The sequence below is a fragment of the Galeopterus variegatus genome, unplaced genomic scaffold, assembly GCF_000696425.1.
Source record: "Galeopterus variegatus unplaced genomic scaffold, G_variegatus-3.0.2 Scaffold2824, whole genome shotgun sequence".
Lineage (NCBI taxonomy): Eukaryota > Metazoa > Chordata > Mammalia > Dermoptera > Cynocephalidae > Galeopterus > Galeopterus variegatus.
In genome coordinates, this window is record NW_007728935.1 from 118,742 (window position 1) to 136,465 (window position 17,724).

At 46.9% G+C, this 17,724-nt stretch overlaps 1 protein-coding gene across 1 annotated transcript in view; it reads left to right on the plus strand.

The window, feature by feature from the left end:
- Window positions 1-17,664, plus strand: part of SMO (smoothened, frizzled class receptor) — a 20,098-nt gene extending 2,434 nt beyond the window's left edge. The window contains exons 2-12 of the mRNA XM_008583082.1: window positions 9,505-9,710; window positions 10,469-10,678; window positions 10,904-11,076; window positions 11,442-11,661; window positions 11,752-11,875; window positions 13,262-13,354; window positions 13,776-13,884; window positions 14,670-14,855; window positions 15,469-15,617; window positions 16,104-16,238; window positions 16,490-17,664. Coding sequence (XP_008581304.1) covers window positions 9,505-9,710; window positions 10,469-10,678; window positions 10,904-11,076; window positions 11,442-11,661; window positions 11,752-11,875; window positions 13,262-13,354; window positions 13,776-13,884; window positions 14,670-14,855; window positions 15,469-15,617; window positions 16,104-16,238; window positions 16,490-16,923 — 2,039 coding nt within the window. The 3' untranslated portion in view covers window positions 16,924-17,664. The remainder of the gene's footprint in view (window positions 1-9,504; window positions 9,711-10,468; window positions 10,679-10,903; window positions 11,077-11,441; window positions 11,662-11,751; window positions 11,876-13,261; window positions 13,355-13,775; window positions 13,885-14,669; window positions 14,856-15,468; window positions 15,618-16,103; window positions 16,239-16,489) is intronic.
- Window positions 17,665-17,724: the final 60 nt, after the last annotated feature.

Below are 17,724 nucleotides of genomic sequence, written 5' to 3' on the forward strand. Positions count from 1 at the left end.
CCATGAGGTGGACTGCATTCTATGTGGGGATCAGGTTCTTACTTTTTTTTTTCTTTTTTTTTTTTTTTTTTTTATCTTTTTCATGACCGGTAAGGGGATCACAACCCTTGGTGTGGTGTCGCCCACACCGCGCTCAGAGCGCACCCGCCATTCCTATATAGGATCCGAACCCGCGGCGGGAGCGTCGCTGCGCTCCAAGCGCCGCACTCTCCCGAGTGCGCCACGGGCTCGGCGGGATCAGGTTCTAAAGTCAGCATGAAGGCAGAAACCATGTGTAATCAACAGGAGCTTTGAAAAATCCATAAATATTTGGATCCCTGGACCGGCCAGCTGCCAAAAAAAAAAAAAAAAGAGAGACAGAGAGAGAGAAAGAAAAATCCATAAATTGCCATAGTGTAAAAGGCTGTGTGATTTTCCATATATATATACTCCTTTTATGATAATATGTTTGCATAAGTGTGTAACATGTAGTGTGACATACAGTATGTAAGAATGGGTATACATAGAAAATATAACTGTAGTCTTTAAAGTTACATACATGCAAAAGACTGAAAGAATAAAAAAGGAACTTGAAAAAAAGATCAAGCAATGTTTCTTTGAGTACCACCTGAAATAAGACGAGTTTAGGAGCCAGCTGTATGGAAAACCCAAATCTCTCAGCACTAGAAGCTCACCCAGTTCTGAGATGCTCGTGCTATGAAAGGATTCTCTCTCTCTCTGTCTCTCTCTCTCTCTCTGTCTCTCTCTCTACTTTGCAGAGGCCCATGGTTGAATCTTCCTAAGTTAAACCTGTGTGTGACGCTGCCCCTCTGTGGTTACCATCAGATCAAGGAGGAAGGGTATGATCCTCTTTCCAGCCCATACTCCTGAGAGCAGCTGCTGAGCAGGCACAAGTGGTTTTGGCAGGAAAGCGTATGAGTTAGAACCATCTGCTTGTTGTGCAGGTTTAAACCTCACTAGCTGCACCTCTAGTGGGGCAGGGTCCTACAGAGGCGCCAGCACTGAACCCAGGGCCATTAGTTCACTCTGAGCTCTTTGCCACTGTCTACCATCCCCCAGCTTAGACCTGTTCCAATGTGTGTTTGGTTGCTGCTCTTTCAGCTTAGGGTCTTGATGACTGGCATTCTATAAAGTAGGGCCAGAAGCAGGCATTGGCATGAGCTGGGTCAGTGGGTAGGTAGAGTGAACCCGAGCCATGTGTAAGAATCACAGACAGGTCTCCAGCTGGGAGTCTCTGGCTAGTGATTTGTCCTGTCCTGAATTAGTGGTCTTGATTTGGCATTAGACATGGTCGGTGTCACCTGACTCTTGGAGGTGGTTTTGTGGGTGAAGGATGAAGATGCTGTAGGTTATCCTCATCTGTAAACTTTTGAAGGTAGAGATATGGTCTTCACTTTTTTTTCAAAGCCTCAGAGTGCTGAGTACGTAGCCACTCATTCATTTAATTATGTATTACGTGCTTGCTGCATGTCACATCCTGGGTCAGGTTCTGGGGCATATAAAGATGAAGAATACAGACATGATCTTTGACATCAAGAGGAAGACAGACAGACAATTAAACAGGCTTTAGAAATACTTGTGAAAGGTATTGTGACATTATAAGGTGCTGAAAGAACACAAAGGGCTTTGGGGAGCAAGGGATGATCCCCAGAGGAACCGACATTTAACCCATGCCTTGAGAAATAAGCAGGAATTAACTGAGCCAAGGGACAGTTAGGCTGGAAAGGGATAGGAAAAGAGAATAGCATGTACAAAGGTGTAGAGGTGAGAAGGCTGGGTACTTTTAAAGAAATATAAGAATTGCAGTAGGACTGGATGAAAGTATTTGAGGGGAAGAATTATAAGAGATAAAAGCTAGAGAATTAGAAAGTAAAGGGATTCATACTTCATATTGTTAGGATTTTATCCAGGGGATAAGGAACACTTGAAGGGTTTTAAGCAAGGGAGAGAGGTAATCATATTTACATCTTAGAAAGCACTCTTTGTGCTGTGTGAAGAAGCCATGGAAGCAGGGAAAGCCTGGAGCCTGAATGCCTGATCAGGGGATGACTGAAGTAGTCCAGATGAGAGATGATGGTGGTCAGGACTTGCTGATGAGTTGGGTGTGGGGCATGAGTGAGCAGGAGGACCCAGGTTTCAGGCTTTGATGGAAGGTAGTGTTTTTCCATCCCCTTTTACTAGGGTAGAGAATGCTAGACAAGGAGTAGGTTTAGGAAGAAGGATGGCTTTAGTTTTGGCTGTGTGAATTAGAGGTGCTCATTGAACATCTACATGGAGATTCCCAGCAGGTTTGGAAATAGGGGTTACTGAAGAGAGATGGCCGCTATGTGCTTCCTTAGCCCAGATTGCTGAGGCTTTGGAAGGATGCCATTAAATGAGGAAATTTATAACTCGGGTTGGTACAATTTCTGGGTCTGTATAGAACTCAGGTCTGTCCTATGCCTTTCATCTCTCTGGACTTGGGCTTCTTCAGTCACTAGCATCTCTCCCCATTACAGCTGGAAATGTCTCCTCCGAGGAATTCCAAGCTAACCAGACAAACATAATGTCCAGGCCATGGTCCACCTTGGGCCAAATCTGGTTTAGTAAATGAGGCAAGAAAGCAGAGAAGCCTCAGCTGGCAAGGGAAATAGGTCCCTGAGAACCAGCACGTAGACTCCTTGACCACTGCTGTGCTCTGTGTCTGTACATGGCCCTGTCACCTAGCCGGGATGCAGCCAGTTGCAGCCAGTAGGAAAGAAACAGAAAAGCTCAGAGGAATTTCTCTTTTGCCTCTCAGACGTTGAGTTGAGAGGTGAGAGGAAGGATGTTGTTGGTGATGGTGGGTTATTTTCGGGGGCAGATCAGGAAGAATTTCCTAAGAGCTATCTCCAAACCTACCTGATGATCAAAATCCGTTTAAAAATACATATATTTGGGGAAAGTATAAAAAATTTAGAAAAATACCCATGGGCTTAAGTTTTCTTTTTTGCTTTAGATTTTTAACTTTTTAATTGTGAAGTATAGCATGTGTACAGAAAGGTGCATAAAATACAGAGGTACTGAATAACAAGTAATTATAAAGTGACAACTGGGTCTAGAAATAGAACATGGTCAGACCCCAGAAGCTCCCCCTTTGTAATGTCCAGTCACCTCCCTCTCCCCCTTCTCTGGAGGTAGCCTCTATCCTGATGCTTTTGATATCATTTCCCTTTTTTCCCTCTAGTGTTTTACCACCTAGTTTTGGAATCTCTAAACAGTATATTTCAGTTTTGAATGTTTTTGAACTTTATACGAGTGGAATCATGCTGTGTATATTCTTTTATGTCTTGCTTCTTTTATGCTACATTATTTTGTAAAATTCATTCTTTTTTTCCCTCTAGTGTTTTACCAACTAGTTTTGGAATCTCTAAACAGTATATTTCAGTTTTGAATGTTTTTGAACTTTATACGAGTGGAATCGTGCTGTGTATATTCTTTTATGTCTTGCTTCTTTTATGCTACATTATTTTGTAAAATTCATTCATGTTGTTACAGCTCACTTCTTTCTTTCTCTCTTTATTTGGAATGGGGATCTGAACCCTTGACACTGATGTTACAAGGCTTTGCTGTGCTGAGCAAACCAAACCAGCCAGCCCACAGCTCCCTTTTTTGTTGTTGAATAGTATTCCACTGTATGAATATACTACAATTTATTTATCCATTTTGTTGTTAAATATTTAAGTTGTCTTCAGTTTTTTTCCCACTGTGAATAACAGTGCTGTGAGTATTCTTTTACGTGTGTCCTGGTGCACCTGGCACAAGTTTTTCCAGGTACGTACTTAAGGAGTGGAATTGCTAGATAAAGGGCATGCATTCCTTCATCTTACACCAGACTGTTTTCAAAGTGGTTGTATCAACTTATACTCCCACTGGCTGTGTAGAAAGTCATCATTGGACCACATGATTTCCAACACTTGGTACTGTCAGCCTTTTAAATTTTTGCCAGTCTAGTGCATATGTTGTGGTATGTATTTGTGGCTTTAATTTGCATTTCCCAGATTACTAGTAAAGTTAAGCACCTCTTCAAATGCTTACTGGCCAGTTGGATTTCTTCTTTTGTGAAGTGTCTGTTCAAATCTTTGGCCCGTTTTTCTATAGGGCTTTCTGTCATTTTTGTGGGATTTGGAGGAGTTCTTTATATACGCTAGATATGAGTCTTTTATGGGATGTATGTGTTTCTCTTTTGTGGCTTGCTTTCTCATTCTCTTTATGTCTTCTGTTGAACAGAAGTTCTGAACTTTGAAGTAGTCATTTATAAAACTTTTTATGATTAGTGCTTATTGTGTCTTGGTTAGGAAAATCTTTTCCGCCACAAAAATGATAACTACGTGAGGTAATGCATCTGTGAATTGGCTAGATCTAACCATTCCACAGTGTATGTATACTTAAAAACATCATGTTATACACAATAAATACATATAATTTTATGTCAATTTAAAAAATAAATACATTTGAAAAAAAAATCTTTTTCTACTCCAAAGTCATGAATTTATTCTTATATAATCTTCTAAAAACTTTATAGATTTTCTTGTCATTTTAGGCATATAGTTCATCTGGAGTTGATTTTTGTAGAACTCCAGTTTCACATATTGTTTCAACATCATTTGTTAAAAAGAATATCATTTCTCTGCTACTCTGCCATAAATCAAGTATATATATTTATTTCTGGGATCTTCATCCTGTTCCATAGGTCTATTTGTTTATCCCTTGCCAATGTCACACCATCTTACTTATCATATAGCATGTTTCTCATCTTCTTTGAGCCATGGATCTCTTTGGCAGTCTGGTACAACTTATGGACCTCTTCTCAACATAATGCATATATTTTTTATTTTAATTGACACACTGTAATTATATATACTTATAGGGTACAATGTAATGTTTTGATACATATATAGGTTGTGTAATAATCGGGTTAGGGTAGTTAATATATCAATCACTTCATGCATTTATCATTTCTTTGTGGTGAAAACATTCAAAAGCCTCTCCTCTAGCTATTATGTAATATACAAAACTTAACTGTTAGCCATAGTCACCCTACTGTGCAATACAACACCAGAGCTTATGTCACCTATCTAGTTGAATTTTGTACATGTTGGCCAACCTCTCCCTATTTTCCCTTCCCCTCCCCCCTTTCCCAGTCTCTGGTAAGCACTGGGCCTCTTTTTTTAAAGATTCCACGTATGAGTGAGGTTGTATGGTATTTGTCTTTCTGTGCCTGGCTTATTTCACTTCACATAATTTCTCCAAGACCATCCATGTTGCTGCAGATGTCAGGCTTTCATTCTTTTTTATGGCTGAATAGTATTAACAGAATGTTTTTCAATTCATAAGGTAAAACACATAGGATTTTTTTAAAAAGCATATAGGATTATAAAGGAAATGAGTTATATTGAAATACAGTTATCAAACATAAAAAGGTTTGTGATCTATGTGTGCTTCTTTATTAATACACTAAATAAATAAGATCTAGTGCAGGGAGTGTTCGGATCCCATATAGAGACCGGTCCGCTCACTGGTTGAGTGCGGTGCGGGCGCGACACCGAGGGTTGCGATCCCGTTGCCTGTCACGGTACGGGCGTGACACCGAGGGTTGCGATCCTGTTACCGGTCACGAAAAAAAAGACAAAAAGGAAAAATAAATAAATAAATAAATAAATAAATAAAAGTCTGACTATATAGAAAAGAACAGAGACTAATGTCATTATAACACCCATGTCACTATTTTTCTTTTTGTTTATTTAATGTTTTATTTTTTTAAAAAAGAAATAAAACAATAAGATAAAGTTGATGTCCCTTTCTTCCTCTTTCCAGTTTCTTTCTCTTCTATTCTTCTCTGGGGAGCTTTCCCTATGTCAGTAATTTGTACATTTCTTTCTTTATTTTTAAGCTTAATTACTTTAAAAAAATAGTTAGCACATACATATGGTACACGAAATTCAAAAGGTTCAAAAGTTAAGTGCTAGTTCTGCTTCAAGCCACCCATTTTCCCTTCCCAGAGGCACCCACCAACACTGGTTTTGTGTGTCCTTTTAGAGATATCCAATGTATGTCCAGATGTAAGTGTGTCCTTAGTCTCTCCTTGGCCCCCCAACCAGTACCATGGACTGTTCTCCACTCAACTGTGTCCACTATATCCATTTCAGTGCATATAGTACAACCCTGAATAGTGTCCTGTTACATTGATGTATGTTATTTTATTTAGCCGGTCTCCTGTTGATGTATATGGATTCAGGCTGTTTCTACCCATTTGCTATTACAAACAAGGGCTGCAATGAATAATCTTATATATTATCTTTGGGAAAATGTAAATGGAATTGCTAGTATGAAATTTTGATAGGTGGTGCTTAATGGTCTTCACAAGTATTTACAAATTTTTATTCCTACCAGCAATATGTAAAAGTGCCAAGTTTCTCCCCACACTCTTGACAATACAGTATTTTCAAATGTTTTGATCTTTGTCACTCTAAAGGTTAAAAATTTTTATCTCCTTGTACTTTTATTTTGCATTATGTTTTTAAGAGTTAGGTTGAGCTTGTCTGTGTTTTTAAAGGCTGTTTGTATTTTCTCTGCGTGATCTGTTTTGTTTGTCTTTTGGCCATGATTCTGTAGAGTTATGTATTTCTTACTGATTTGGAAGATCTTTATCCATATGAGGAAATTAGCACTACCTGTGATTTGTATTGGAAATATACTTTCTCAGTGTGCTGCTTTTCATATATATATATATATATATATATATTTTTTTTTTTTTGTGACTGGTGAGGGGATTGTAACCCTTGGCTTGGTGTCGTCTGCACCGTGCTCAGCCAGTGAGTGCACCGGCCATCCCTATATAGGATCTGAACCCGCGGCCGCAGTGCTCCCAGCACCGCACTCTCCCAAGTGAGCCACGGGGTCGGCCCTAATTTTGTTTGTTTTTTACCCTCCTGAATTTATCTACTTTTCTGAAGTCTTTTCTTTAAATCTTTTATTTGGTAGCTTCTAGGTTTTGTGTCATGCTTCAGAAGGCTTTCTCCACTCCAAGGTTTAAAAAACCATTTCCCATCTTTTCTCCTAGTACTTTAATTTTTAAAAGTTAATGTAGTTATTTTTGATCCATCTGTAATTTACTTTTATGTAGAAAATGGGGTAAGGATCCAGCTTATTTTTTCCCACAGTGGCTCATCAATTATCCTTTAAGATTTATTTAATAATCTATACTTTCCCTAGGGAGTTTATTTTTAAAACATGAAAGAATATTTAAAATGAAGGAAAAAAAGGGCTGGCCAGTTAGCTCAGTTGATTAGAGCACAGCCTTGTAACACCAAGGTGAAGGGTTCAATTCCCTGTACTGGCCAGCCACCAAAAAAATACAGTGAGAAAAAGAAAAACAACAAATTACACATGTTTAAAAACTAATAGTTACCACAAATATCACAAAATCCAGGAAAACAACACATTTTTATTAACTGCTTGATACGCCTATAAAATACATTTTACTCCAGAGAGGCCCCCCCCACCCATTTAAAATGTATTGTTTAATAAGCGTTTAGTAAAACTCACTTTTTCTCTGTTGTATGGTTTTGTGAGTTTGCCAGTCACTAACATTCAAGACAGAGAACAACTCCGTCACCCACATAGAGTCTCTTCTGTGCAGGCTCTTTGCAGGCAAACCCTCCCTCCACCTCACCCCTGGCACCCACTGCTCTGTTTTCCACCTACACTCACCCGCTGGGATGTTCTGAGACTGGGCCCTCCATCTAGGTGATAAAGGTTCCCCAGGTGATTCTGATTTGAGGCAGGGGGTACTATTGCCTGGGGATACTGTAGGAACTTGCTCTGCACCCTGGAATAGATTCTCAGAGCTGTGAGCAGTCAGAGGCCTCAGACAAGTAATAATATCAGCTAACGTTTTCTGGGTGATTATTACATGACAGGTACTGTGCTAAGCACATTCAAGGTGTTATCTCACAGTTCCATGAGGTGAATCTGTCATCTCCATTTTGCAGATGAGGAGACTGAGGCTAGAGATAAAGTACTTCGGAGCTGGCCGGTTCTTTGTTGGTTAGAGTGTGGTAGTGAAAATACCAAGGTCCAGGGTTTGATCCCTGTACTGGCCAGCTGCCAAAAAAAAATAGATGAAGCACTTTGCCCAGGAAACGGTGAGCCAAGATTTGGATCCAGGCAGGCTAATTGCAGTGCCCATGCTCCTTACCCCTCTAGTATATTGCCTCTCCCCCCAAACCAGTGGTTACCTGCCCCCACCCCACCCCAGGGCTGACAGTGTGACAGTCATGTATATTGGCTCTCACATTCTCCAAAGATTCTCCTGGTAAAACTTCTTGCTTGGGAAATAGGTGTTCCTGAAGCAGGGATGATTCAGAAGCGGCCGCAGGGGCGGAAGGCAGAGCAAGCCCTGCTCCTGGGCTGAGCAGGGCAGAGGCCTGGGCTGGGGCAGGGCTGACGGGAGACCTCCACCCGTTTCTCTCTTGCTGACGACATCTTTCCTCCCTCTGCACTGGACAGAGCCTCCTCTGTTTCTCTCCATCTGATCTCCTGTTTCCTCCTCTGGTTTTGGAGTACCTGGCTCCTCTGACTGCCTCTTCTTAAGCCTCCACCTCTTCTCTCTCTCACCTCAGCTTGGTAAGAGGAACAGGGTTTGGGGGTCTGGGTGAGGGGAAATATCTCCTGGTTCTGGTGAATGGGCCCTGTGAGGAGTGGGTCCCACAACGCTCCTTCCCCATGGAAGAGGCCTGTAGAAGATTTTAAGAACACCGCTGAAAAGGTAAATCCACCCAGGGTTCTCAACCAGAGGCACTATTGCTCCCTAGCAGGGCATTTGGAAGTGGCAGCTATTGTTTAAGAACTTAAATTGAATTATAGTATACATAGAGAATAGCCCACAGATTGTAAGCTTGATTTTCACAAGGTTATACGTTTTAAGAACACCGCTGAAAAGGTAAATCCACCCAGGGTTCTCAACCAGAGGCACTATTGCTTCCTAGCAGGGCATTTGGAAGTGGCAGCTATTGTTTAAAAACTTAAATCGAATTATAGTATACATAGAGAATAGCCCACAGATTGTAAGCTTGATTTTCACAAGGTTATACTTGTGTAACCAGAATCGATAAAGAAATAGAATACTACCAGCATCCCATGCAACCAGTACCAAATTAAGAAAAAGAACATCCTCAGCATCCCAGAAGTTCCTCTTCAGGTCCTCTTCTAGTCACCACCCCTGGAGTGGTGGTGGGAGGGGCATTTTTTTGGGGCTGTCACAATGACTTAAGGGTTTTGCTGGCATTTAGTGGGCAGGGTCTAGGGATGCTAAATGTCCTGCAATGCATGGGACAGTCCTGCAGCATGAAGAATTGTCCTGCCCAGGTGCCCTGTTGAGAAACACTGTGCCTGGCAGATCTGAGCAGTATTGGCCTTGGGGACCAGGGTGCAGAGTAAGGAGGGGTCTTCACCACAATATGTTCACACCGTTGCACTCCCCAGGCCTCCGGAATGCTCCCCGCTGCTGGGCAGTGATCCAGCCCCTGCTGTGTGCTGTGTACATGCCCAAGTGCGAGAATGACCGGGTGGAGCTGCCCAGCCGCACCCTCTGCCAGGCCACCCGGGGCCCCTGTGCCATCGTGGAGAGGGAGCGGGGCTGGCCTGACTTCCTGCGCTGCACCCCAGACCACTTCCCCGAAGGCTGCCCGGTGAGTGCTCTTTGGGGCAAAATCCAGGCTCTGTGGGCTAGGCAGGACCCATAGGGCAGGGTCTAGCAGGGAGCATGGGGGCCCAGAGCCTTCTGTCTTAGAAGACCTGAGTCTACAGACTTGGGTCCACAGGCCACAAACCCAGACTGCAGCTCACTGGCTGGACTATCTTTCAGGGATTCTCTATCAGAGATAACATGTTCAGCAAGTATTTTTGAGCACCCACTCTGTTAGGTGTTGGAGTGTTACAGGAGTCATGGATGACAGGAGCCCGTCCTTAGGAAGTTTATCATAGTGGTAGGGGGTCAAGGCACACATATGTGAAACAGCTGGAGACACCAAGACAAGGGATGTGATCTAATTCTGGGTGGTGAAGGAGAGATAATAAATGATAATAATAACAGTAATAATGATAGTAATAATACTAATTGTTATTATTTACTACATGTCAAGTACCATTACATTATTATTGTTGTTGTTGTTATTCCATTACATCTACTTATTCATTTAACCCTTAAACCATACCATGAGGTAGGTAACTACTATTCTATAGATGGGAAAACTGAAGTACAGAAAGGTCAAATAATTTGCCCAAATAATGGTGCCACAGCCATTGAGTGGCAAGGCTTGGATTCAGGTCCTGAAAGCGTGTCTCCAGTGACCATGCCATGCTGCCCCGCTACCTTTTACTAAACAGGAGGCACGCCCCTGAGCTGCCTCTCCCCTTTGCACTGTCTCCTCCCCTTCCCTGGTGTCAGAATGAAGTGTACAACATCAAGTTCAACAGCTCAGGCCAATGCGAAGCACCCTTGGTTCGGACAGACAACCCCAAGAGCTGGTATGAAGACGTGGAGGGCTGTGGGATCCAGTGCCAGAACCCACTCTTCACTGAGGCCGAGCACCAGGACATGCATGGCTACATCGCGGCCTTCGGCGCCGTCACGGGCCTCTGCACACTCTTCACCTTGGTCAGCGCGGGAGGGCAGGGAGCACTGGGGAGAGGCCGGTGGTCTGGGCACCCTCGGCCTAGACAGTGGGATGGGAGCCAATTGTTAGGGAGGTGGGGAGAAGAGGACTTGGTGGGGGTCCCCAGGGAAAGATCATGATCAGAAGGGTGTGGGACTCAGATAAAGGCGTCTGCTGCAGCAGAACAACCCTAACCTTGCAGAACGGGCCCCTGGTCTCTCTTCTAGGCCACATTTGTGGCTGACTGGAGGAACTCGAATCGCTACCCTGCTGTTATTCTCTTCTACGTCAACGCATGTTTCTTTGTGGGCAGCATTGGCTGGCTGGCCCAGTTCATGGATGGTGCCCGCCGGGAGATTGTCTGCCGCGCAGATGGCACCATGAGGCTCGGGGAGCCCACGTAGGTGTCTTGGGGACCCAAAGGTGAGGGCAGGGGAGGAAGGCTGAAAATGCATCTACCACAAAAGGAACAGGTTGGCTTGGAACTGAGATTTGAAGGGAGGATTCAGCAGAGCTCTGCGTCACTGCATCCAAGGTCTCCAATTATTTGACCTTGGTTTCAGTAGCAGGACCTTGATTGTTTGCATCTGTTCAAAGGGGTGTCTTTTAGAGCCTCTTCAAATCTGACCTGAGTTCTGTCTCACAGCCCTGACTCATGGGGAACCTCCAGACCTTAGCAGCCCAGAGTCTGGGGAGAGGGTGGAGAGATCTGGAGAAGGGAGTACAGAGTGACCTCCCCAAGTGACACCCCACATGTCTGTGCAGCTCCAACGAGACCCTGTCCTGCGTCATCATCTTTGTCATTGTATACTACGCCCTGATGGCTGGTGTGGTCTGGTTTGTGGTACTCACCTATGCCTGGCACACCTCCTTCAAAGCCCTGGGCACCACCTATCAGCCTCTCTCGGGCAAGACCTCCTACTTCCACCTGCTCACATGGTCACTCCCCTTTGTCCTCACTGTGGCAATCCTTGCTGTGGCCCAGGTATAGTGACTGGTAGGGGGCTGGGGACCTGAGTCGAGTGGGCTTGGGGGAGGGGGCCGGTGACCGACTGTTCCACCTCTTCCTGCCAAGGTGGATGGGGACTCTGTGAGTGGCATCTGCTTTGTGGGATACAAGAACTACCGATACCGTGCTGGCTTCGTGTTAGCCCCAATTGGCCTGGTGCTCATTGTGGGAGGCTACTTCCTCATCCGAGGTGAGTGAAGACCAGGCCAGGACCAGTCTGGCAACAGAATGTGCTGAGCACCTGCTATGTGTAAATAGGAGGTAGAAGCTGCCTTCACAATGAGACCTCAGCCAGCTCATACAGAGGCCTTGGTGCAAAATAGAGGGTGACCCTTAAGCAGACACCGCACCACGAGCACTTGCCGTGGGACAGCACCTTTGTGCTGGCCAGAAAAATACACCCCTTTCTCCAGAGCCTCGGGCCAGGGCTCACGGCTTGTTGGCTGGAGCTTGGGCTGGGGTTCCACCCCCTGTCAGCCCTTGGCCGGGTACACTTGTGTGATGGACACCCTGAGTAACCTCCGCTGTCCACATGGACCAACCTGGGGCCCTTGGTCATGTGTGTGCACACTAATTTTATATATACTGTTAATCTTTTGGAGCTTGGTTTCCATTTTCTTCCTCCCCAGCACACAAACACACAGTCTTCACAACACGCAGATCGGCTAGTTCCTAACTTCCCTGTTTAAAACTGCCACCCCATGATAAGCCTTGGTGTCTGCTTGGATCATTTTTGTTGGGTTTTCTTTGTCAACTTCAGTTTCCTAGCTCTGAATTATCAGCCTTCTGTTCAGCCCACCTCTTTCCCCACTTTTTGGCAGAGTGTCTAGGCCTCTGATTTGTTTTGTATCTGTGCTGTCTTGTACGGTAGCCACGAGCTACATTGCATTGAAACTAGTCCAAATTGATTTTGTGTTATAAATGTAAAACACATGCTGCATTTCGAAGACTTAGCATGAAAAAAACAATGTAAAATATCATTAATAATTTGTTAGATGAATTACATTTTGAAATGGTTATATTTTGGATATATTAGGTTTATAAAATATATCGAAATTAGTTTTACTGGTTTCTTTTTATTTTAAAGTAGCTACTGGAAAATTTAAGATTATGTTGTATTTCTGTGGGACAGTGCTGTTCTTGAGTCTCTGTCATATTTTTCCATCAGAACAGCTTTGATCTGGCTGCCTTACTTAAGGGTAGCTGGGCCAAGACCAAAGCGCCTTGTCTCACTTACTGACAGTCCTTCTAGGCTCTGCCCCAGTCATCCCAGTCAGTCCATGGCAGATGTGCCACCAGCTGCTCTCCATTTCTCCAGTTCCCCAAGCTTTAAGTCGACACAGGCATAATCAGATCCGGGACTCGGGGGTCATGGCACCCTCCCTCTGCACACCCATCCCTCCCAGGAGAGTGACCTCACCCCCGCTAATATCTGAGGTCCCCCTTCTGTTCAGGAGTCATGACTCTGTTCTCCATCAAGAGCAAGGGGGGTCATGGCACCCTCCCTCTGCACACCCATCCCTCCCAGGAGAGTGACCTCACCCCTGCTAATATCTGAGGTCCCCCTTCTGTTCAGGAGTCATGACTCTGTTCTCCATCAAGAGCAAGCACCCCGGGCTGCTGAGCGAGAAGGCTGCCAGCAAGATCAACGAGACCATGCTGCGCCTGGGTGAGTGGCCCCTGGGGACTTTGGTCTGAGGTCCTGGCCAATCCAACACTGCACCTCCTGGGGTTATGCAACCAGCAGTGTGACAAGTTAGCAGCCATGAGGACAAGGACAAGGTGTATGTGTGTAGGTGGTAGTGATGGTGGCAGCTCAAAAGAAGAGGGCCTTCCCAGGTGGAAGAATTCAAGTTCATGCCAAGATTACTACCTCATGCCCACTCCACTCCCACTTGGGTCCTCCTGCAGTTGGCCTCAAGCATCGTTCTTGCTTTATTTTGGACAACGCAGTCCTTAAACTGGGCCCAGCATGAATTCGCCCGAGACTCAGCTGTCTTTCAGGCCTCAGTGGGGCAGAGACCTTCATCCCCACTGCTGCTACAATAGCTGGGATTTGTAAGGTCCTGTCCTGCCCTTGTCGTCCACAGGCATTTTTGGCTTCCTGGCCTTTGGCTTTGTGCTCATTACCTTCAGCTGCCACTTCTACGACTTCTTCAACCAGGCTGAGTGGGAGCGCAGCTTCCGGGACTACGTGCTGTGAGTAAGGGGCCAGGGACCTGGAGGCAGCAGTGGCAGGAGCTGGAGCTAGGGTTCGAAGACCAGCCCTTCTCTGCTGTGCAGCAGGGGTCTGCCAGGGCCATGCCCGAGACATCAGTTGCTCTGTACTTTGCCAGACATGGAAAACAACCTTCAAGTCCCTGCTCAATCCTGCCCTTCCCTCTGCACCCGCTTGGCTGTCTGGCTGGTGCATTAGTAACTGTTCAGAAGCCGTTTCATGTTTTGGCTTCTCTGACCGACTCTCTGTTGGCCACCGAAGTTGCTCTCTCTCTCTCTGTGTACTCTTCTGAAGAGCTTAGTGTAGATCCCTGCACAGGAGTCTTTACCTCTCTGTGATATGTTAACAATCTGTTAATGCTTGCTGGTTTTGCCTGTGCTTTTTTGTGTCACAGTGCAGAAGAATCATGCAGAGGAAGGCTTTTCAGCTGCCGGAAGATCTGCAGTCCCTGTTACTGGGGACAGCAGTTAAAATGCCCTTTAAAATGGACACTTGTCCATGCCTGCTTCAGGCTCTTTTTTAAAGTTCCCAGCTTCTAGTCTGGGAAGTCTTATACCACAGTGATGCCTGGGTTCCTGCCCCAGAGATTTGATTTAATTGTCTAGGGTGGGGGCCCATACATCAGTAGGTATTAAAAGCTCCCCAGGTGATTTTAATGAGCACCCAGGGTTGAGAAGCAGTGCTGTGGGCTTATCTCTTTCTAAAATCTTTGGAGTGATTGCATACCTACCTAGTAGTTTTGAAGCCTCCCCTGTCTACCATCCAGGTGCCAGGCCAATGTGACCATCGGGCTGCCCACTAAGAAGCCCATCCCTGACTGTGAGATCAAGAATCGCCCAAGCCTCCTGGTGGAGAAGATCAACCTGTTTGCCATGTTTGGGACTGGCATTGCCATGAGCACCTGGGTCTGGACCAAGGCGACGCTGCTCATCTGGAGGCGCACCTGGTGCAGGTGGGGTCAGCAGCCAGCCCATCCTGCCTCTCCTGCCTTACTCTCAGCCTCGGTGTTCCCATCTTTAGCATTTGTTTAGTCCCACCTCTCCCCAGCACAGCTATTTTCCAGGGGACTCTGCTGAGCTGCCTAAAGCCATCTTCTCAGCGGCTCACCGCAGCCCCCTGGTGACACCCTCTGTCCATGGGAGGCCTGAGGCCTGGGCCAAGTGCTGAGCCAGCTGCCGGCATCTTCTAAGAGGAGAATGATTTTGGGAGCTGGGCACACAGGAGCCCTGCATTCTAGGCCCACTTCTCTGCAGAGAAGGCCTCTACTCCTTGGAGTCCTTAAGGGTCTGAAGCCCTCGGGTGCTGACTCTTCTTCATCAGAACATCCTTGACTCCAACTCCTTGACTGCTTCCAATTTTTTTGAGTGGCTGGGGTATAGCCCCTCTGGGCTTCTCATCACATACATGGTGCTTTGAGTAATCCTTTTTTGCATCTCTGTTACGCAGAGAGAAGTGTAACACTCGGGAGCCTCCTTCCCCAGAGGGAATGGAATTGCTGGTCTTTCATAAGATTTGATGGGAAGTGGCTGCTCCTCCTCTTCCCTCCCCATCCTTTCTGCTCTCAGGTTGACTGGGCAGAGTGATGATGAGCCCAAACGGATCAAGAAGAGTAAGATGATCGCCAAGGCCTTCTCCAAGCGCCGTGAGCTGCTGCAGAACCCAGGCCAGGAGCTCTCCTTCAGCATGCACACCGTCTCCCACGATGGGCCTGTGGGTGAGCATCGGCACCTTTCCCCCATCAGAGCCACTTAACGCCTGCAGTGTCCACCTGCGCCTCATTCCCTCCCAGGCTGCTGTGGTCACATAGATGGTTTGGAAGGCTGTGAGGAATAGGTGTGCTCTCCTCTCATGCACTCATCCCTCTCCAAGAGCACTCTCCCCTCCATGTCTGCCTGGCTCTGCTTGCTGGTGCTTTGCTTCCAAGAGGACTCACCTTCCCCGCCTTCTGCTCCCTTCTTCTCTAGTTGCTCTCCCTGGGCTACAGTAAGTCAGGGTTCCAAGAACTTGATTTCTGGCCTCTAGTTAGGCCTTTTGGGTACCTGAGGCCCCTCCTTGGATTCTGAATTGGTAGACGCCACTGTGATTACAGGGTGAGCTTTCTCTGCCAGGTGACGTGGGAGGGACCTCTGCGGGAAGATGACTGGTGCCGAGTAAGGGACTGGGAAGTCACTATTATTTCTCCCTTCTTCCATCCCCACAGCGGGTTTGGCCTTTGACCTCAACGAGCCCTCAGCAGATGTCTCCTCTGCTTGGGCCCAGCATGTCACCAAGATGGTGGCTCGGAGAGGAGCCATACTGCCCCAGGATGTGTCTGTCACCCCTGTGGCAACTCCAGGTATGAGGGGTTCAGGCTTCTGTAAGAATTTGTGGGGCACAGAGGCCGGGGGTTCCTGGGACTGGAGTACCAGGGGCTGCCAGAGGCTGCCAGAGGGGGAGGAGGAAAGAAAGGCCCCAGAGAATTTGAAGTGGGGGCTGAGGCACTAGAAATCTAGAGTTGTGGGTTCCAGAGCCAAAAGAGTAGGGCTGGAGAGAAGGGGTGTAGTGCACAAAGCCAGGGCCCCAGGCTCACATGCTCTCTCCTGCCAGTGCCCCCGGAGGGACAGGCCAACCTGTGGCTGGTTGAGGCAGAGATCTCCCCGGAGTTGGAGAAGCGCCTGGGCCGGAAGAAGAAGCGGAGGAAGAGGAAGAAGGAGGTGTGCCCACTGGCGCCACCCCTTGAGCTTCACCACCCCGCCCCTGCCCCTGCCTCCAGTGCTGTTCCTCGACTGCCTCAGCTGCCACGGCAGAAGTGCCTGGTGGCTGCAGGAGCCTGGGGATCTGGGGAATCCTGTCAACAGGGAGCCTGGACCCTGGTCTCCAACCCCTTCTGCCCAGAGCCCAGTCCCCTTCGGGATCCATTTCTGCCCAGTGCCCCAGTTCCCATGGCCTGGGCTCAGGGCCGCCGACAGGGTCTGGGGCCTATTCACTCCCGCACCAACCTAATGGAGGCAGAGCTCATGGATGCAGACTCAGACTTCTGAGCCTGCAGAGCCGGACCTGGGTCAGGAAAGAGGAACAGATACCATTACAAGGCTCTTCTTCCTCCCTGAGATTCCCTAGGATCTCGTCTTCTGGAGAACCTGTGGGTCACTGCCCTCCCAGGAGAGTTCTGTGTGTCTGGCTCAAAGCAGCAGGACTGTGGGAAAGAGCCTAACATCTCCACAGGTAGCCTCACCCCAGGGACAGGGCCCTGGAACTCAGGGTCCTCGTATCTGCCCCACCATCTGGCGTCTGGCTGGTAGCATCAGTCTCCAGCAGGGTCATGGGGTGTGCAGAGCTTGTGGTGGGGCAGTCATGCCAGATGCAGGGGTGACAGTGCCTGGAATGGGCCGTGGTAGCCAGGGAGGCAGCTAAGGCCACATCTGGTGGATGAGGGCTGGGTGCTCTTTTCCATGCCAGTGGTTGCCCTTCTATGGCACTCTAAGACCAAAAGTGTTTATTGCGTCATTAGCCCTTTGTGTAAGTCGGGACAGGGCTCCCTTCTTACTCTTCCAGGTGGTTGTGGGGCTGGAAGTGCCTACTCCCAAAGGAGCTATCACCTTTCTTAACAGGTGGCCCTATCCCAAATCCATCCTCTGTTCTCCTGCACCCTCTTCCCCTGCCCCTTTCCCATTTTGGTTCAGCCAGACCAACCTCTTCCTGTTTCCTGTTTGTTGATTAGAACTCAGAGCTGCAACACACACACACACTCTCTCTCTCTCTCTCTCTCTCTCTCTCTCTCTCTCTCTCTCTCTCTCACACACATACACACACACACACACACACACACAAAGAAAGCTCTT